This window comes from Juglans regia, chromosome 5 (assembly GCF_001411555.2).
Source record: "Juglans regia cultivar Chandler chromosome 5, Walnut 2.0, whole genome shotgun sequence".
NCBI classification, from domain to species: domain Eukaryota; kingdom Viridiplantae; phylum Streptophyta; class Magnoliopsida; order Fagales; family Juglandaceae; genus Juglans; species Juglans regia.
Window position 1 is genome coordinate 1270419 of NC_049905.1, and position 14474 is coordinate 1284892.

The 14474-nt window shown below is 39.5% G+C and overlaps 1 protein-coding gene across 3 annotated transcripts in view; it reads right to left on the bottom strand.

Annotated features, from left to right (window-relative positions):
* Positions 1-14474, bottom strand: part of LOC108989248 (DNA-directed RNA polymerase III subunit 2) — a 44964-nt gene that overhangs the window by 21736 nt on the left and 8754 nt on the right. For all 3 annotated transcript variants that reach the window (XM_018962804.2, XM_018962797.2, XM_018962808.2), the window contains exons 13-19: positions 14247-14297; positions 14031-14129; positions 6154-6213; positions 5959-6051; positions 5052-5153; positions 3996-4106; positions 3724-3840 (exon numbers count right to left, since the gene is read on the bottom strand). In XM_018962804.2, coding sequence (XP_018818349.1) covers positions 3724-3840; positions 3996-4106; positions 5052-5153; positions 5959-6051; positions 6154-6213; positions 14031-14129; positions 14247-14297 — 633 coding nt within the window. The remainder of the gene's footprint in view (positions 1-3723; positions 3841-3995; positions 4107-5051; positions 5154-5958; positions 6052-6153; positions 6214-14030; positions 14130-14246; positions 14298-14474) is intronic.

The following is a 14474-nucleotide window of genomic DNA, read 5'->3' on the forward strand; positions in this document are numbered from 1 at the left end:
TCCAAACCGGAAATTTACTTCGTCAATGGCAACATGATATCAGACAAAGCTAGAATTTATTACAAGGAAAATAGTTCCAAGTTTGTGGAGGGAACATCATGTTGGATGGTCGTATCTGCCTTCTAAAGGAGCATCTGGAGGTTTTCTTATTATGTTCGATAAACGGGTGGTGGAAAGGTTAGAGGACTGTGTGGGTGAATTCACTGTGGCATGCTCCTTTGAGAATGTAGAGGATGGTTTCTAGTGGGCTTTCGCAAGAGTCTACGGTCCTAATATTGATGCAGAAAGAAGGTTTTTGTGGGAAGAACTGACGGGACTTCTTAGTTGGTGGAAGTTACCAAGTTGCATAGGGGTGACTTCAATGTCTCTCGTTTCCCAAGTGAGAGATCAGGTATGTCCAACATCACACCCACTATGAGGGATTTTTCTGACTTCATTTTAGAACAGGCCCTTATGGATATTCTATTAACGGGATGGTTGTGCACTTGGTCTAACACTCGTGAACACCCATCCTGGTTGAGAATTGATAGATTTTTGCTAACTCCAGAATGAGAGTTACATTTTCCGGAGGTAACTTAGAGAAGACTACCTAGGGTATGCTCAGATCACTTCCCCATCTTTTTAGACTGTGGAGGCATCCAAAGAGGCAGAAGGTATTTTAAATTCAAAAATATGTGGCTTAAATCTTATGGTTTTGTAGACAGAGTATGACAATGGTGGTCTTCTTATGATTTTCAAGGCTATCCAAGCTTCCTAATGGCAAAAAAGCTAAAAGCGTTGAAACAAGATTTGAAGCAATAGAATGAACAAGTATTTGGCAATGTAGTTCTACAGCGATGTTCCCTTCTAAAGGAGCTATAGGGGTTGAAGGGAGAGGAGGAAGCTAGAACTCTTTCTGAATCCGAAACAACTCGCAAGAGTCAGATACTTACAGAACTTGAAAGAGTCATATAGATAGAAGAGATCTCTTGGAGATAGAAATCAAAGGTAGTATGGCTTAAGGAGGGAGACAAGTGCACAAAGTTCTTCCATAGAGTGGCTAATTCACACCAGAGGAACAACGCTATTGATATGTTGATGATAAATGGAGCAATTCTTCGGATTAGTTAATCATCAAGAACTACATTGCACAATATTATGAACCTCTACCAGCTGAACAACAATCATGGAGACTGACAGTAGGTGGTTTGACTTTTTTTGTACTAGATCCACAATGTGCAGGGTGGCTTGAGAGGCCCTTTGAAGAAGAAGAAGTATGCAAAGTTGTTCGAGGTATGGCTAGTGACAAGGCTTCAGGCCCTAATGGTTTCACAATGAGCTTTTTCCAAACCTGTTGAGAAGTGTTAAAGGGAAAATTCCATAGTAATGCTAGTTTTAAAAAAAGCCTGATAGCTACCTTTTTAGCAGTTATTCCCAAGAAGGTGGGATCATTGGATCTTCGAGACTATCGTCCCATTAGCCTCGTGAATGGGGTTTACAAGATTTTATCCAAGGTGCTAGCGAACCGATTGAGTACGGTGATGGAAAAGTTAATCTCGAAGGTGCAAAATGCATTTGTCAAAGGCATACAAATTCAGGATTTGGTCTTAATTTCTAATGAAGTGTTGGATGGACGACTCAAATCTCGAGAACCGGGGTTACTTTGAAAACTAGATATGGAAAAAACCTATGATCATATAAATGGGAAGTTCTTACTTTATGTACTTACAATATGTGGTTTTGGTGAGAAATGGCAGAATTGGGTAGAATTTTGCATGTCAACAGTTCGCTTTTCTATTTTGGTAAATGGTTCACCAGTGGGTTTTTTTTACTCATCGCGTGGCTTGAGACAGGGGGGTCCGCTCTCTTCCTTACTCTTTTTATTTGTTATGGAAGCTCTCAACAAGATGATTGTGAGCCTTGTGGAAGGTGGGTTTCTTTATGGTTTTTCGGTGGGGAATGGTAATTATGGCTCTATTAATGTTTCTCACCTCTTGTTTGCAAATGATACTCTCATGTTCTGCGGAACAAATCTCGGGCATATCCAATCTGTGAGGGCTCTATTTCTCTGCTTCAAAGCTGTCTCAAGTTTGAAAGTTAACCTCTCAAAGTCTGAACGGGTACCCGTGGGGACTGTTCCCGAAGTAGCAGTTCTAGCCTCCCTCTTGGGATGTAGGGTATCTTCTCTACCGCTGAAGTATCTTGGCTTACCTTTGGGTGCTCCCTTTAAAACAGAGCAGATTTGGAATGTAGTGATTGAGAAAGTGGAACGTAGACTGGCATCTTGGAAGAGGTTGTATTTGTCTAAAGGTGGTAGGCTCACCTTGATTAAAAGTACTCTTACCAACTTACCCACCTATTTTTTGTCCTTGCTCCCGCTACCAGCAAAGGTTGCCAACTGTATTGAGAAGCTACAACACGACTTTTTGTGGAGTGGTTTGGGAGATAAGTTCAAGTTCCATTTGGTTAACTAGTCAATGGTTTGTACTCCAATCTCTGGGGGTGGATTGAGGATTCGTAACTTGATGAAGTTCAACCAAGCTCTATTGGGTAAATGGTTGTGACAGTACAACAAGAAAGCAGGGCCTTGTGGAAGACTGTTATAGATGCACAGGTTGGGGAGGCATGGGGTGGTGGTTGTTCAAATGAGGTACGTGGCCCATATGGGGTGGGTCTATGGAAATACATAAGGAAGGGTTGAGAGTTCTTCTAGAGACATACACATATTGTAGTGGGTGACAGCTCTCGTGTCAAATTTTGGTATGACAACTAGCATGGCGAACGAAGTCTCCAAGACACTTTCCCTGCCATATATGGGCTTGCACGAGTGCAGGATGCAACGATAGTGAAACACTTCCTTTTTTCTCGTAGCTCCCCTCAATGGAATGTTGATTTCATTAGGACAACTCAAGACTAGGAGTTGGAGGAGATCATAGAGTTCTATGCGGCACTGTATTCCGTACGTATGAACGAGGGTACCATGATCGGATGATTTGGAGCCCTTTCACGAAAGGTAAATTCACAGTCAGATCACTCCACAAAGTTTTAAAGAGTCTAGGCATGCACACATTTCCATGGAAGAGCATTTGGCAGACGGAAACTCCTTCCAAAGCCGTTTTTTTCGTTTGGACAGCAGTATTGGGCAAAATTCTCACCATAAATAGCTTAAGGAAACGTCGGATAATGGTGTTGGACTAAGAAAGAGGGTGAATCAGTAGACCATCTGTTTCTACACTGCAAGGTGGCGAGGACCTTGTGGGATTATTTTTTTACAGGAATTGGGATATCTTGGGTCATGCCTTTTAGATTGGTGGATTTTCTAGCTAGCTGGAGAGGTCTCCGAGGGAATTCACAAGTCGCAACAATTTGGAAAATGGTCCCTATTTGCATGTGTTGGTGTATATGGCAGGAACGAAATGATAGAAGCTTCGAAAACTGCGATAAGACAATGGAGGAGCTGAAAGTCTTTTTCTTTAAAACATTGTTCTCATGGGTGGGGGGGCCATTGTTTGTAATGGACTAAGTGTCCATGACTTTTTACTATCAATTGTAAACTCTAGTTAGGTATTTCTCATGTATAGTGTATACTCCCTGTGTACTTGGGCTTGCCTACTTTTATGAATAAAATACTTTGATTACCGATTAAAAAAAAAAAAGAAGCCATCACTTTCATCTGAGTCGATTTAAGCAAACAAATTTTACATGATTAAACTTTCCAGCAAATCTTCACAAATAAAAACATACCAGAGAAATTAATGGGCCCTCCTCTTCATCAGTTGTAACATGAGTCATCAAGGCCAAGTTTTTTACCAGTCCACAAGCTTCACCTTCGGGAGTATCACATGGGCAAAGCATGCCCCACTGTAACAAAGTGAAATAGCACAGAGAAATATTAATGCTTAAATATACAGTTACAGAAATCGAACTAACAATTTATGATGCAAAACCTTTGCCACCACAAAATATTGAATTAGTGCTGAATGCTTTTAACGTCAACTCAAACATTTCAAGCTCACCTGACTAGGCTGCAAAGCTCGAGGTCCACTTACTTTTCTGGACTTCTCAAATTGTGGTGAGATTCTTGTCATGTGTCCCAAAGTCCCAATAAAGGATAGCCTAGCTAACACCTATAACCAGATAATTTTTCTCAGTCCAGGATATTTAAATAAATTTGTGATAGCCTACAAAAGAAAATATAAATGAAATGCGATATGATATACGACAAAAGCTAGGATAAAAATTTAGGACAACATACGACAGGAATGTGTCATGCACACACTCATTAATGTGGTAAATTATTGTCTAAAATATATATCGAACAACACAGCAAGGTTTGAATAAATAAAATATGAATATTCAGGACTAATGCCTAAATTTCAAACTTCATCTAAGCATAGTACAAGTTTTAAGTGTGTTCTTTCTCTATGGCTGCTACCAAACAAAATGAACATAAAAACCTAGTGGCCGATATCTTGACACGTTAGTAGAACCCAAACAATGTCAACTTCTTTTTCTCTGCAACCGTTCAAACTTAAAGAGAAGGAGACAGAATGCAAAAATACTTAGACAGGAAGGAATCTAATTCCACCAGAAACCAAACAGAGCTTGAAAAAGAAAACTAATAAATCTGATCCTTCACATGCTTGGACAATTAAGTGCTGAGCATTACTAAACCATGTTATTCAGGAGGATGAAATCAAATGGAGAGGAAACAAAGCATCGGCCCAAGATGCTCTCCTTTAATTTCTCATTTACTTTGACCATAACAATTTATGTTAACATCGGTATGCCTATTGCAGAACATAACAAGAAATCCAAAATGCACCTACATGTACCCAACATATCCCTGGACTACGTGCCATATCCTATAGAAATCTGAGAGTAATACCATTTTTATTGCTTTCTATTTTTTAATGACATGGCAGGTATTTGACACATATTCCGCATATATAGGTCACATGGTACATGGTACAGTTGCACAGAAGGGCAGTGTTTGTTGCACCTGCTCTTGATAGGAAGGAGCAGGCATAAAAAAATAATGAATATAAAAGGAGATGTGGGATATAAACAACCTGTGTCATGCCTTTCCTGTCCATCCTGAACCGTTTGACATTGAAGTTACCAGTAGAAAGAGTCCTTTCTAGGCCAGCAGAAATACTGTCTCCGCGAACATACTACGCAACATATCACCAAAAAAAAGTAAGAAAAAGAAACAACACGAGAACTTTTTTTATAAGGACACATCAGAAAAAACTATTCCAAGAAGAATTCAGAAACTTGCCATAAAATGGAATGATAAAACTGAGATCTTGATTCCAAATAGAAATAAGATGACTTATATCCAAAGCATTTAGACAGAACTAAGATGCAAGTACTGGCATGAAATCATAATCAATGCAGATGACACCTACATAACAATACAGGAAGACACGCTATTGTTTAAGCTAAAATAGTCTAAGGAAAAGATGTAACAACCACATTAACAAAATCCTCTCTCTCTCTCTGATATCCCTGACTGAGTATATGAGAGCAGTGAATGTGATACTACATTGCCTGTGAGAGAGAAGTTATTGCCCTTTATAATGATTCCAAGGAGCTTCAGCTGTAAAATTGACTAATCCTTTTAGAGTATAAGCCCAGATGTAAGAGAAGTTATATTGGATTTTTCTGATGTAAGAGATCTGGAGTGCATTCGATTACCTAAATTACTAACACAACCTGTTGCTTTATGTGAAGGGGCATGCATCATCAATCTTGACAAGGCATCATATTCCATCATAGACTGTCCCTAATAGATAAAGACACCCAGTATTCCCTTACAATTCACCTAATTTTAATTAAAATGAAAAAAAAATTATGAAATCTAAGCCTCATGGAGATCATGTAGCATTTGCCAGTTACATTTGATCTAAAAATTTTAATCGCAGAACAGCTTATCACAAACAAATACTTGATTTTGGCACAATTTCCAAAACTTACTTGCAATGGGTCAAATCGGCTAGACCTGCTCAGTCTTGCCATATTCATGTCCATCCTCTTCTTAACTTCTTCAATCATCGACTTGAACAAATCCTATATACCAAGAGAGATAAGAAACAAAGAAGAAAAAATTGGTAAAAGGTGACCAATGGTGTATATAACATTCCAGCTATATATGAATCTGAATACTGGTACCTCAAAGAGAAGAGAAATTAACTGGCCAGATAATTCCAACCGTTTGTTTCCCACATAATCCTACAAGAGCAACGAAAACAATCCTTTTAGGATCTATTCACACGCCTACCTAGCATACAAAGATATATCAGCCTACATTACCATGCTAAAACAGTTAAATATAATAGCAGACAGGGACGATGAATAAAATATCAAAGTACCTAATTTGAAAGGATAGGGCAGTATCAGCATTTTTTGCTTTTACATGGCAAGATTTCAACCAAAGACATGCCTCAGCCCCAAATGCAACCCTTTAACATGTGAGCCAAAGCACAATGACACAGATATCAACATGGAGAAGTGTTCAATGTTAAAAGTTTTTTGGAAAGCTGCAATTGAGAGTTTAATGGGATAGAGTGGATTTGCTGGGGAAGTTCCATTGTGTTTGTAAAAAAAACCACAGAAGTAACAAACAAAATTTCAAATTGTTAGAGCTTCCAACCTCTTTTTATTTTTATTTTTTATAAGTAAACGATTGAGGAGATGCAATCAGTGCTTGGGTTTTCTTGTGTAGTCTTTGAAGAACAGGTTAGAGCCCTTCTCATAGCCATTGAAGATAGTCGTTCGAAGTCGGCCACGAAGCGAGAAAGGGAACTTAAAAGGCTCTCGTGCTCTATTAATTATGAAGGTAAGGAGGGGGCAGGCGGAAGGGATAGATTGAAAGGAAGGGGCACTCTTTGTAATTATGAAGCTGAAGATCCAATCATGAAATGTGCGGGGGCTGAATGATTGTAATAAGCGTCTTCGCATAAGATCCTTATTGTGGTCATGGAGGTGGATGTTGTGTGTTTTCAAGAAACAAAGTTGAGGGTTGTGGATAGAAGAATCATCCGTAGTTTGTGGGGGTGTTCGTATGTGGGTTGGTCTTATTTGGCATCGTTGGGTGCTTCCGGTGGTGTCCTTTTAATGTGGGATAAAAGAGTGGTAGAGACGGTTAAGGAATGTGTTGGGAACTTCTTGATTGCCAGTCATTTCAAAAATACGATTAATGGATGGGAGTGGGCGTTTGCGGGCATTTATGGTCCAAATTTGGATAGAGATAGGAGGCGACTTTGGGAAGAGTTGGCAGGGCTAATTTATTTATGGAAGGTGTCACAGTGCATGGGGGGAGATTTCAATATTGTTTGTTTCCCTAGTGAGCGTTTGGGGAGCCATCGCAACTCAGCAACCATGGAAGAGTTCTCAGAATTTGATTTGGATCTTATGGACCTCCCTCTTCTAGGGGGCAAAAGTTCACGTGGTCAAATAGTCGAGGATGGTCGAGATTGGATAAGTTCCTTGTATCTCTGTCGTGGGAGGCGTACCTTCCGGAACTTTCTCAAAAGCGGCTGCCCCGAGTGTGTTTGGATCACTTTCCTATTGTTTTGGATTGCGGAGGTATCCTTGGAATACGCCAGTATTTCAAGTTTGAAAATATGTGGTTAGCGGCGGATGGTTTTGTAGAAAAGGTACGTTCTTGGTGGTCTTCTTATATGTTTACAGGCACGCCCAGTTTCATTCTAGCATTTAAGCTTAAGGCTTTGAAGTAAGATCTTAAAAAGTGGAACTTGAAAGTGTTTGGTAGTATTGACAATTAGAAGAACACCCTTATGGAGGAACTACAGGAATTAGAGGGAAGGGAATTGACGGGAGATCTCTCGGAGGAGGCCTTAGCAAGAAAAAGGGTGGTTGGGATTGATTTGGAGAGGGTGTTATTGATGGAAGAGATTTCATGGCGACAAAAGTCTAGGGCCTTTTAGTTGAAAGAAAGTGATAAATGTACAAAATTATTTCATAAAGTTGCGAATTCTCACAGATGCAGCAACACTATTGAGTCACTACATTCAGTTACTCAAGTGCTCTCTTCTCCTGATGATCTAGAAAATCATATTGTGCATTATTATGAGAACCTCCTTTCGGAACTGGCATGCTTGAGGCCGAAGCTCGATGGCTTGTTGTTCAAGTCTATTGATTCACAAAGTACGAGTGGTTTGGAAAGGCCTTTTGATGAAGACGAGGTTTATAAGGTTATCTGTAGTATGGCAAAGGATAAAGCACCAGGCCCGGATGGCTTCTCAATGGGTTTCTTTTAGGCTTGTTGGGACATTGTGAAATGGGATATTATGAAAGTTTTTATGGAATTTTACTCTTTCCATAAATTTGAGAAAAGCCTCAATGCGACGTTCATTGCTCTCATACCAAAGAAACATGGGGCTAAGGCAATTGAAGATTTTCGCCCCATAAGCCTTGTGAGCAAAGTATACAAAATCATTTCAAAGTTCCTTGTTAATCGGCTTAGCCCCGTGTTGGAACACATTATCTCTAAGCCTAAAAAAACTTTTATTCGAGGGAGACAGATTTTGGATTTGGTGCTTATTGCCAATGAGTGCTTGGACCATAGGATGCGGGCAGGAGTCCCAGGTATTCTTTGCAAACTTGATATGGAAAAAGCTTATGATCATGTGAACTGAGATTTCCTTTTATACTTGCTCATGAGGTGTGGCTTTAGTGATAGGTGGATTTATTGGATTCGATATTGTGTCTATACTGCTCCTTTCTCAGTGCTAGTCAATGGCACTCCTGCTAGTTTTTTTAACAGTTCACGCGGTCCGAGGCAAAGGGATTCTTTGTCCTCCCTCCTGTTTGTCATTGTTATGGAGGCACTTGGCCGGATGGTGAAGGTTGTTGTTGGTGGAGGGTTCTTTCCAGTTTTTCGGTGGGTAATGGCTCGAATGGCCCTATTTCACTCTCCCATCTCTTTTTTTTTTTTTTTGATAAGTGTAAGTATATTAATAAAAGAATAGGCAAAAGCCATGTTCAGTACAAAGAATGTCCTAGCTAAGTAGGAACATTGGAAATAAGGAAAGCATGAAAATCTTGGCCATTAAAGTTAACAGAATTGGCCCAAGTACAAAGAGTTCTAAAAAAGAAAGCCTTTAGTTCCTCCATTGATCTTTCTTTGTCTTCAAAAGTCCGTTCGTTACGCTCCTGCCATAAACACCACATGACACAAATAGGCAACATCTTCCATATAGCCTTGATCTATTGGTTACCTCTTAGATCTGTCCAACTAGCCAACATCTCCACTACAGACTCGGGCATAACCCACCCCAAGCCTAGTCTTCTGAATACTTCATTCCAAATCCCTCGACCTATATCACAATGTAGTAGAAGGTGGTCCACAGATTCACCCTCGTTCCTGCACATGCAGCACCAGCCTCGTCTTCTCAAATTATCTGTTGAGAGTATCTTACCCAAAGAAGCAATCCACACAAAAAACGCTGCTTTAAGGGGCGCCTTGTGTCTCCAAATCCTTTTCCAAGGGAATTGGGTTGGATGTTCTTGTGATAAAGATTTATAAAACGAGCGAACCGAGAATACACATTTTCCCGTGTGTATCCACCACAACCTATCAGCTTGATGGTTACTACGTTTGAGTGAATATAAGAGGCTAAAAAGGGCTGCAAAATTATCAACTTCCCAATCATGTGCCGCCTGGCTAAAATTAATGTTCCATTGAATTTGTTCCCCCATGATCACCATAACTTCTGCCACAGAGACATCATTATCACTTGCCACCCTAAAAAGAATAGGAAATAGATCCTTTAAAACCCCATTGCCATTCCAATTATCATACCAAAATTTGATCCTAATCCCATCTCCAAGACAAAATCTTATGTGCCTGGTAAAGAACCCCCCATCCTCTTCTTATATGCTTCCACAAACCCACACCATATGCCCCACTCACTTCATTAGTACACCATCCCCCCCATAATTCTCCATATTTACTCTCGATCACCAGTTTCCATAAAGCCTCAGGTTCTTTATGGTATCTCCACAACCATTTCTCAAGTAATGCCCGATTAAAGATTCTCAGATTTCTAATGTCCAAACCACTAGAAGAGATAGGTCTACACACATTTTCCCACCTGACTAGGTGGAATTTAAACTCTTCCCTCAATCCTCCCCATAGGAAATCTCGATGTAGTTTCTCAATTCGAATTGCCACTTGCTGGGATAGGGAATAAAGACAGAAAATAATACACTCTTATTTTGTGATTGAAACCCTAGTCAAATTCAATCTCTGCGAGCTCTTTTGTTATGTTTTGAAGAAGTGTCAGGGCTCAAGATGAACCTTGGTAAATCTGAGATAGTGGCGGTGGGTGCGGTACCCAATATCAACAGTTTGGCGCAATTTTTGGATTGTAAGGTGTCCTCCTTGCCTATAAAATATTTGCGACTCCCTTTGGGGGCGACTTTCAAGCTCGAGCTATATGGGATGGGGTGGTGGAAAAAGTAGAGAGAGAGCTTGCGGGGTGGAAACGGATGTATTTATCGAAAGGGGAGCGACTCACTTTAATTAAGAGCTCTTTAACTAATCTCCACACATATTTCCTATCACTCTTTCCTTTGCCTGCAGGGGTGGCGACTAGAATTGAGAGATTATTCCGAGCTTTTCTCTAGGGGGGAGTGGGGGAGGAAACAAAATTTCACCTGGTTAATTGGAACAGAGTTTGTTTTTCAATTCCAAATGGTGGCTTGGGAGTATGCAACTTGAGGACTTTCAATAAAGTTTTGTTGGGAAAATGATTATGGAGGTACCAGCTAGAGGGGGACGTGTTTTGGAAGGAGATTATTGTTTCTAGACACGGGAGTGCGTGGGGAGGATGGTGCTCCAATGTAGTAAGAGGGGGGGAGGGGGTATGGCGTGGGTTTATGGAAATTTATTAGGTAGGGATGACAGTGCTTCGAAAGTCATATACAGTTTGTCGTGGGAGAGGGGTCCAAAATCAGGTTTTGGCATGACGTTTGGTGTGGAGAGTGCGCTTTGTACAGGGCTTTCCAGCACTCTATCGTATTGCAGCTAACAGTGAGGCTTTCATGGCAGATATGCGGGTATTCTCTCATGGTTCTTACCAGTGGAATGTCCTCTTTAATAGGGATATTCTGATTTTTTCAGGTTGCTTTATTCCATGGGAAATACCACGACACAAGAGGATAAGGTGCAGTGGAGGGCCAATGATAGTAAAAAATGCACAGTCAGGACATATTACAAGATTTTATCAGCCCAAGGCAATGCTCCATTTCCATGGAAGTGGATTTGGAGGTCCCAGGTGCCTACTAAAATAGCTTTCTTTGTTTGGACTGCGGCTCAGGGGAAGATCTTGACTACAGACAATTTGAGAAAGAGGGGACTTATTGTGATGGATTGATGCTATTTGTGTAAAAAACATGGAGAATCTATAGATCACTTACTTTTGCATTGTGAGGTTACAAGAGGGCTATGGGATGAGATCTTTAGAAGAATGGATATTGCTTGGGTAATGCCCTCGAGGGTGGTAGATTTATTAGCATGTTGGAAGGAGCTTCAAGGCTACCCTCAAGTGGCAGTAGTGTGGAAGATGATCATGTTGTGTATCATGTGGTGTACATGGTCGGAAAGGAATGAGAGGTGCTTTGAAGATAGGGAGTGCACAATGGCGGAGTTCCAGAATTTTTTTATGCGCACATTAATGCTTTGGTTCTCAGCTATTGTACTTGATGGAAACAATGTCCATGACTTTCTTTCCTTAATTTAGAATGTATCTAGGTGTTTTCTTTTGTATACTTCTTGTGTACATAGGCTATGCCTAGTTCATTCGTATGAATAAAATTTACTTCTTACTTATCAAAAATAAATAAATAAATAAATAAATAAATAAATAAATAAACAATTGTATTACTAGAATAGGCATAACCCAAATACACATGATGGTATACAAGAGAAAACACCTATTTAGGAAGGAGAAGGAAATAAGAAAATCATGTAGGTCCAAACCATTAAAATCTATAGCTATGGCCCATATGAATAACATTCTAACAAAAAAAGATCTAAGATCCTCAAATGATCGCTCCTTGTCTTCGAACGTCCAATCATTCCGCTCATGCCAAGAGCACCTCCACTGTGGCGGGCATAACCCACGCTACCTCTAATCTGCTGAACACCTCAACCCATAACGCTCTAGCAACATAACAATGCAGTAGAAGATGATCCACAGTTTTACCGCTCTTCTTGCACATGCAGCACCAGTCTATTATGATCACCCCGCGTCGTCGCAAATTATCTGTCGTCAAGATCTTTCCTAGTGAAACTGTCCATGCAAAGAAAGTCGCTTTGGGAGGCGTCTTATTACACCATATCCTCTTCCATGGAAGCTGAGTGTTTGGCACCTGTGTGAGACACTTATAGAATGATCGAACTGAGAATGTGCCTTTACCTGCCGGTACCCACCACAAGTTATCTTTTCCTTGGATGCTCGGTCTCACAGAATACAGAAATCAAAAGAACTCCTCAAAACTACCAACTTCCTAGTCTTGAGCCGCCCTGCTAAAGATTATGTTCCACTGTATTTGATCCCCAGCTATCACCATAAAATCAGCCACTGAAACTTCTTTCTCACATGCCATCCTGAATACTGAAGGGAATAAATCTTTTAGCGTATTATTTCCACACCATATGTCGCTCTAGAATTTTATTTTAGAACCATCTCCCAACACAAGTCTAGCGTGACAAGAGAACACCTCCCATTCCCGACTAATATGCTTCCAAATCCCCACTCTGTGAGGCCCATTTACCTCTCTACTACACTAACCCCCCCTACACACTTCCATATTTATAATCAATCACCGACTTCCATAGAGCTTCTTGTTCCATGTTATATTGCCACAACCTGAGCTTCCAACATCTTAATAAGCATTAGTTCCTATGAGCTTTAAATGCAGCTTTCAGTCAGCATAATTATGCATCTTCTCATTCTTCATAGATTTATTGTAAAACCTCATGCTTGATGATAAAACTGTTTTGCCTTCTGCTTAGATGCTTTCTCTTGTTTAAGCTCTGTGGCTTGAGCTAGGCCCCCTTTTCTGTAATCACACCTCCCCAAGCCAGGCTGGTCAAATTGGCTAACAGATTACTTGGAACCAGACCAGGCCAGTTCTCGAGTTAGAAGTTGGACCGATTGGGGTCAACACTAACCTTTTTTCTAGATCCACCTAACATCAATAACTCAACCGCAGCCACCTTTACGCAGTTTTAGACAAGTTTCCATATGTGAAAAGAAGTATAAATATCTGACTACTAGAGTTGTCCTGGTTTAGAAAGACCCACCTATGCCAAATGCGTTTTAATGAAGTGAATGCTGAATTTTAACTGAAAACTAAATTCTATATTTTACAGTGCATAGACCAATACTGAACCAGTGAATCTTTAGGCAATTAATAATTTAGTAAACCTGATGATCATTGAGCTAGATTTTTAATTAGTAAGCTATTACAGCACTCGCAATCAAAAGTTGATTTTTCTATTCTTCGGACTTCTCGTAATTTCCACTATTTTAGTACACATAGGAACAGATCCACACAAAAAAGACATTTCGTTTGCAATTATTGAAATTGCCTTAACTTTTTAAAAAATGATTCATATGTACACTAAGAAAAGAAATTGTCACCCTGCAATTGCAAATATCCATACTGTACCACATATCTATATGCATTTCTGATTCTCTTACATGGATTACTTCATTTACATTTACTTTTCCTTTGTTTCTCATCATTCTCATATATTTCTTTTGATAGGTAAAATCAATTAAATAATAAGATCCAGGAATTCTTTATCATTTTCATATATTTTGTCATCATTAAATTGATATTTAAATTTTTTAACTTTTATCTTATAAAACAATGTATTTTTTATGACATCAGCTCAGACCACTGATCCACTGGTTAAACAACTAACCAGGCTTAGTTAGAGTCTAATAACTATGCTTACCACTCCGAACAAAAGAAAAAGTTCACTTAGGTTTGGAAGTGAAACAAATCACCTTGTCATCCATTGTGTCCTTATTCAGCACTGCATCTATCATGCGTCTTAACATTACAGCAACATATATACATTTTGCACGAAAATTATCCTGCCGCACCTAGAAGAAATTAAAAAAACAAGAAGAAGTATGATGAACCATCAAAAGTGTCGAATTGGAAAATGTTTTTTTTATAAGTACGAATTGGAAAATGTGAAAAGGAAAAAAAAAACTTACCGGAACGTTGGCAAGAAATATATGTCGCAGGATGGATAAAGCTCTACCTTCCTATTCCAAAAAATCAAAGAGCAGTTAGAGTTACAATTGTCAAAGCAAAAACAAAACAAAACAAAAATGATTGAAATGGACAAGAAATCTATCATACACATAAACAAATAAATATACAGTAAAATATGTGTGTACATGCTTAAAGGTGCCATACACACATGTACCAAAACAAATACA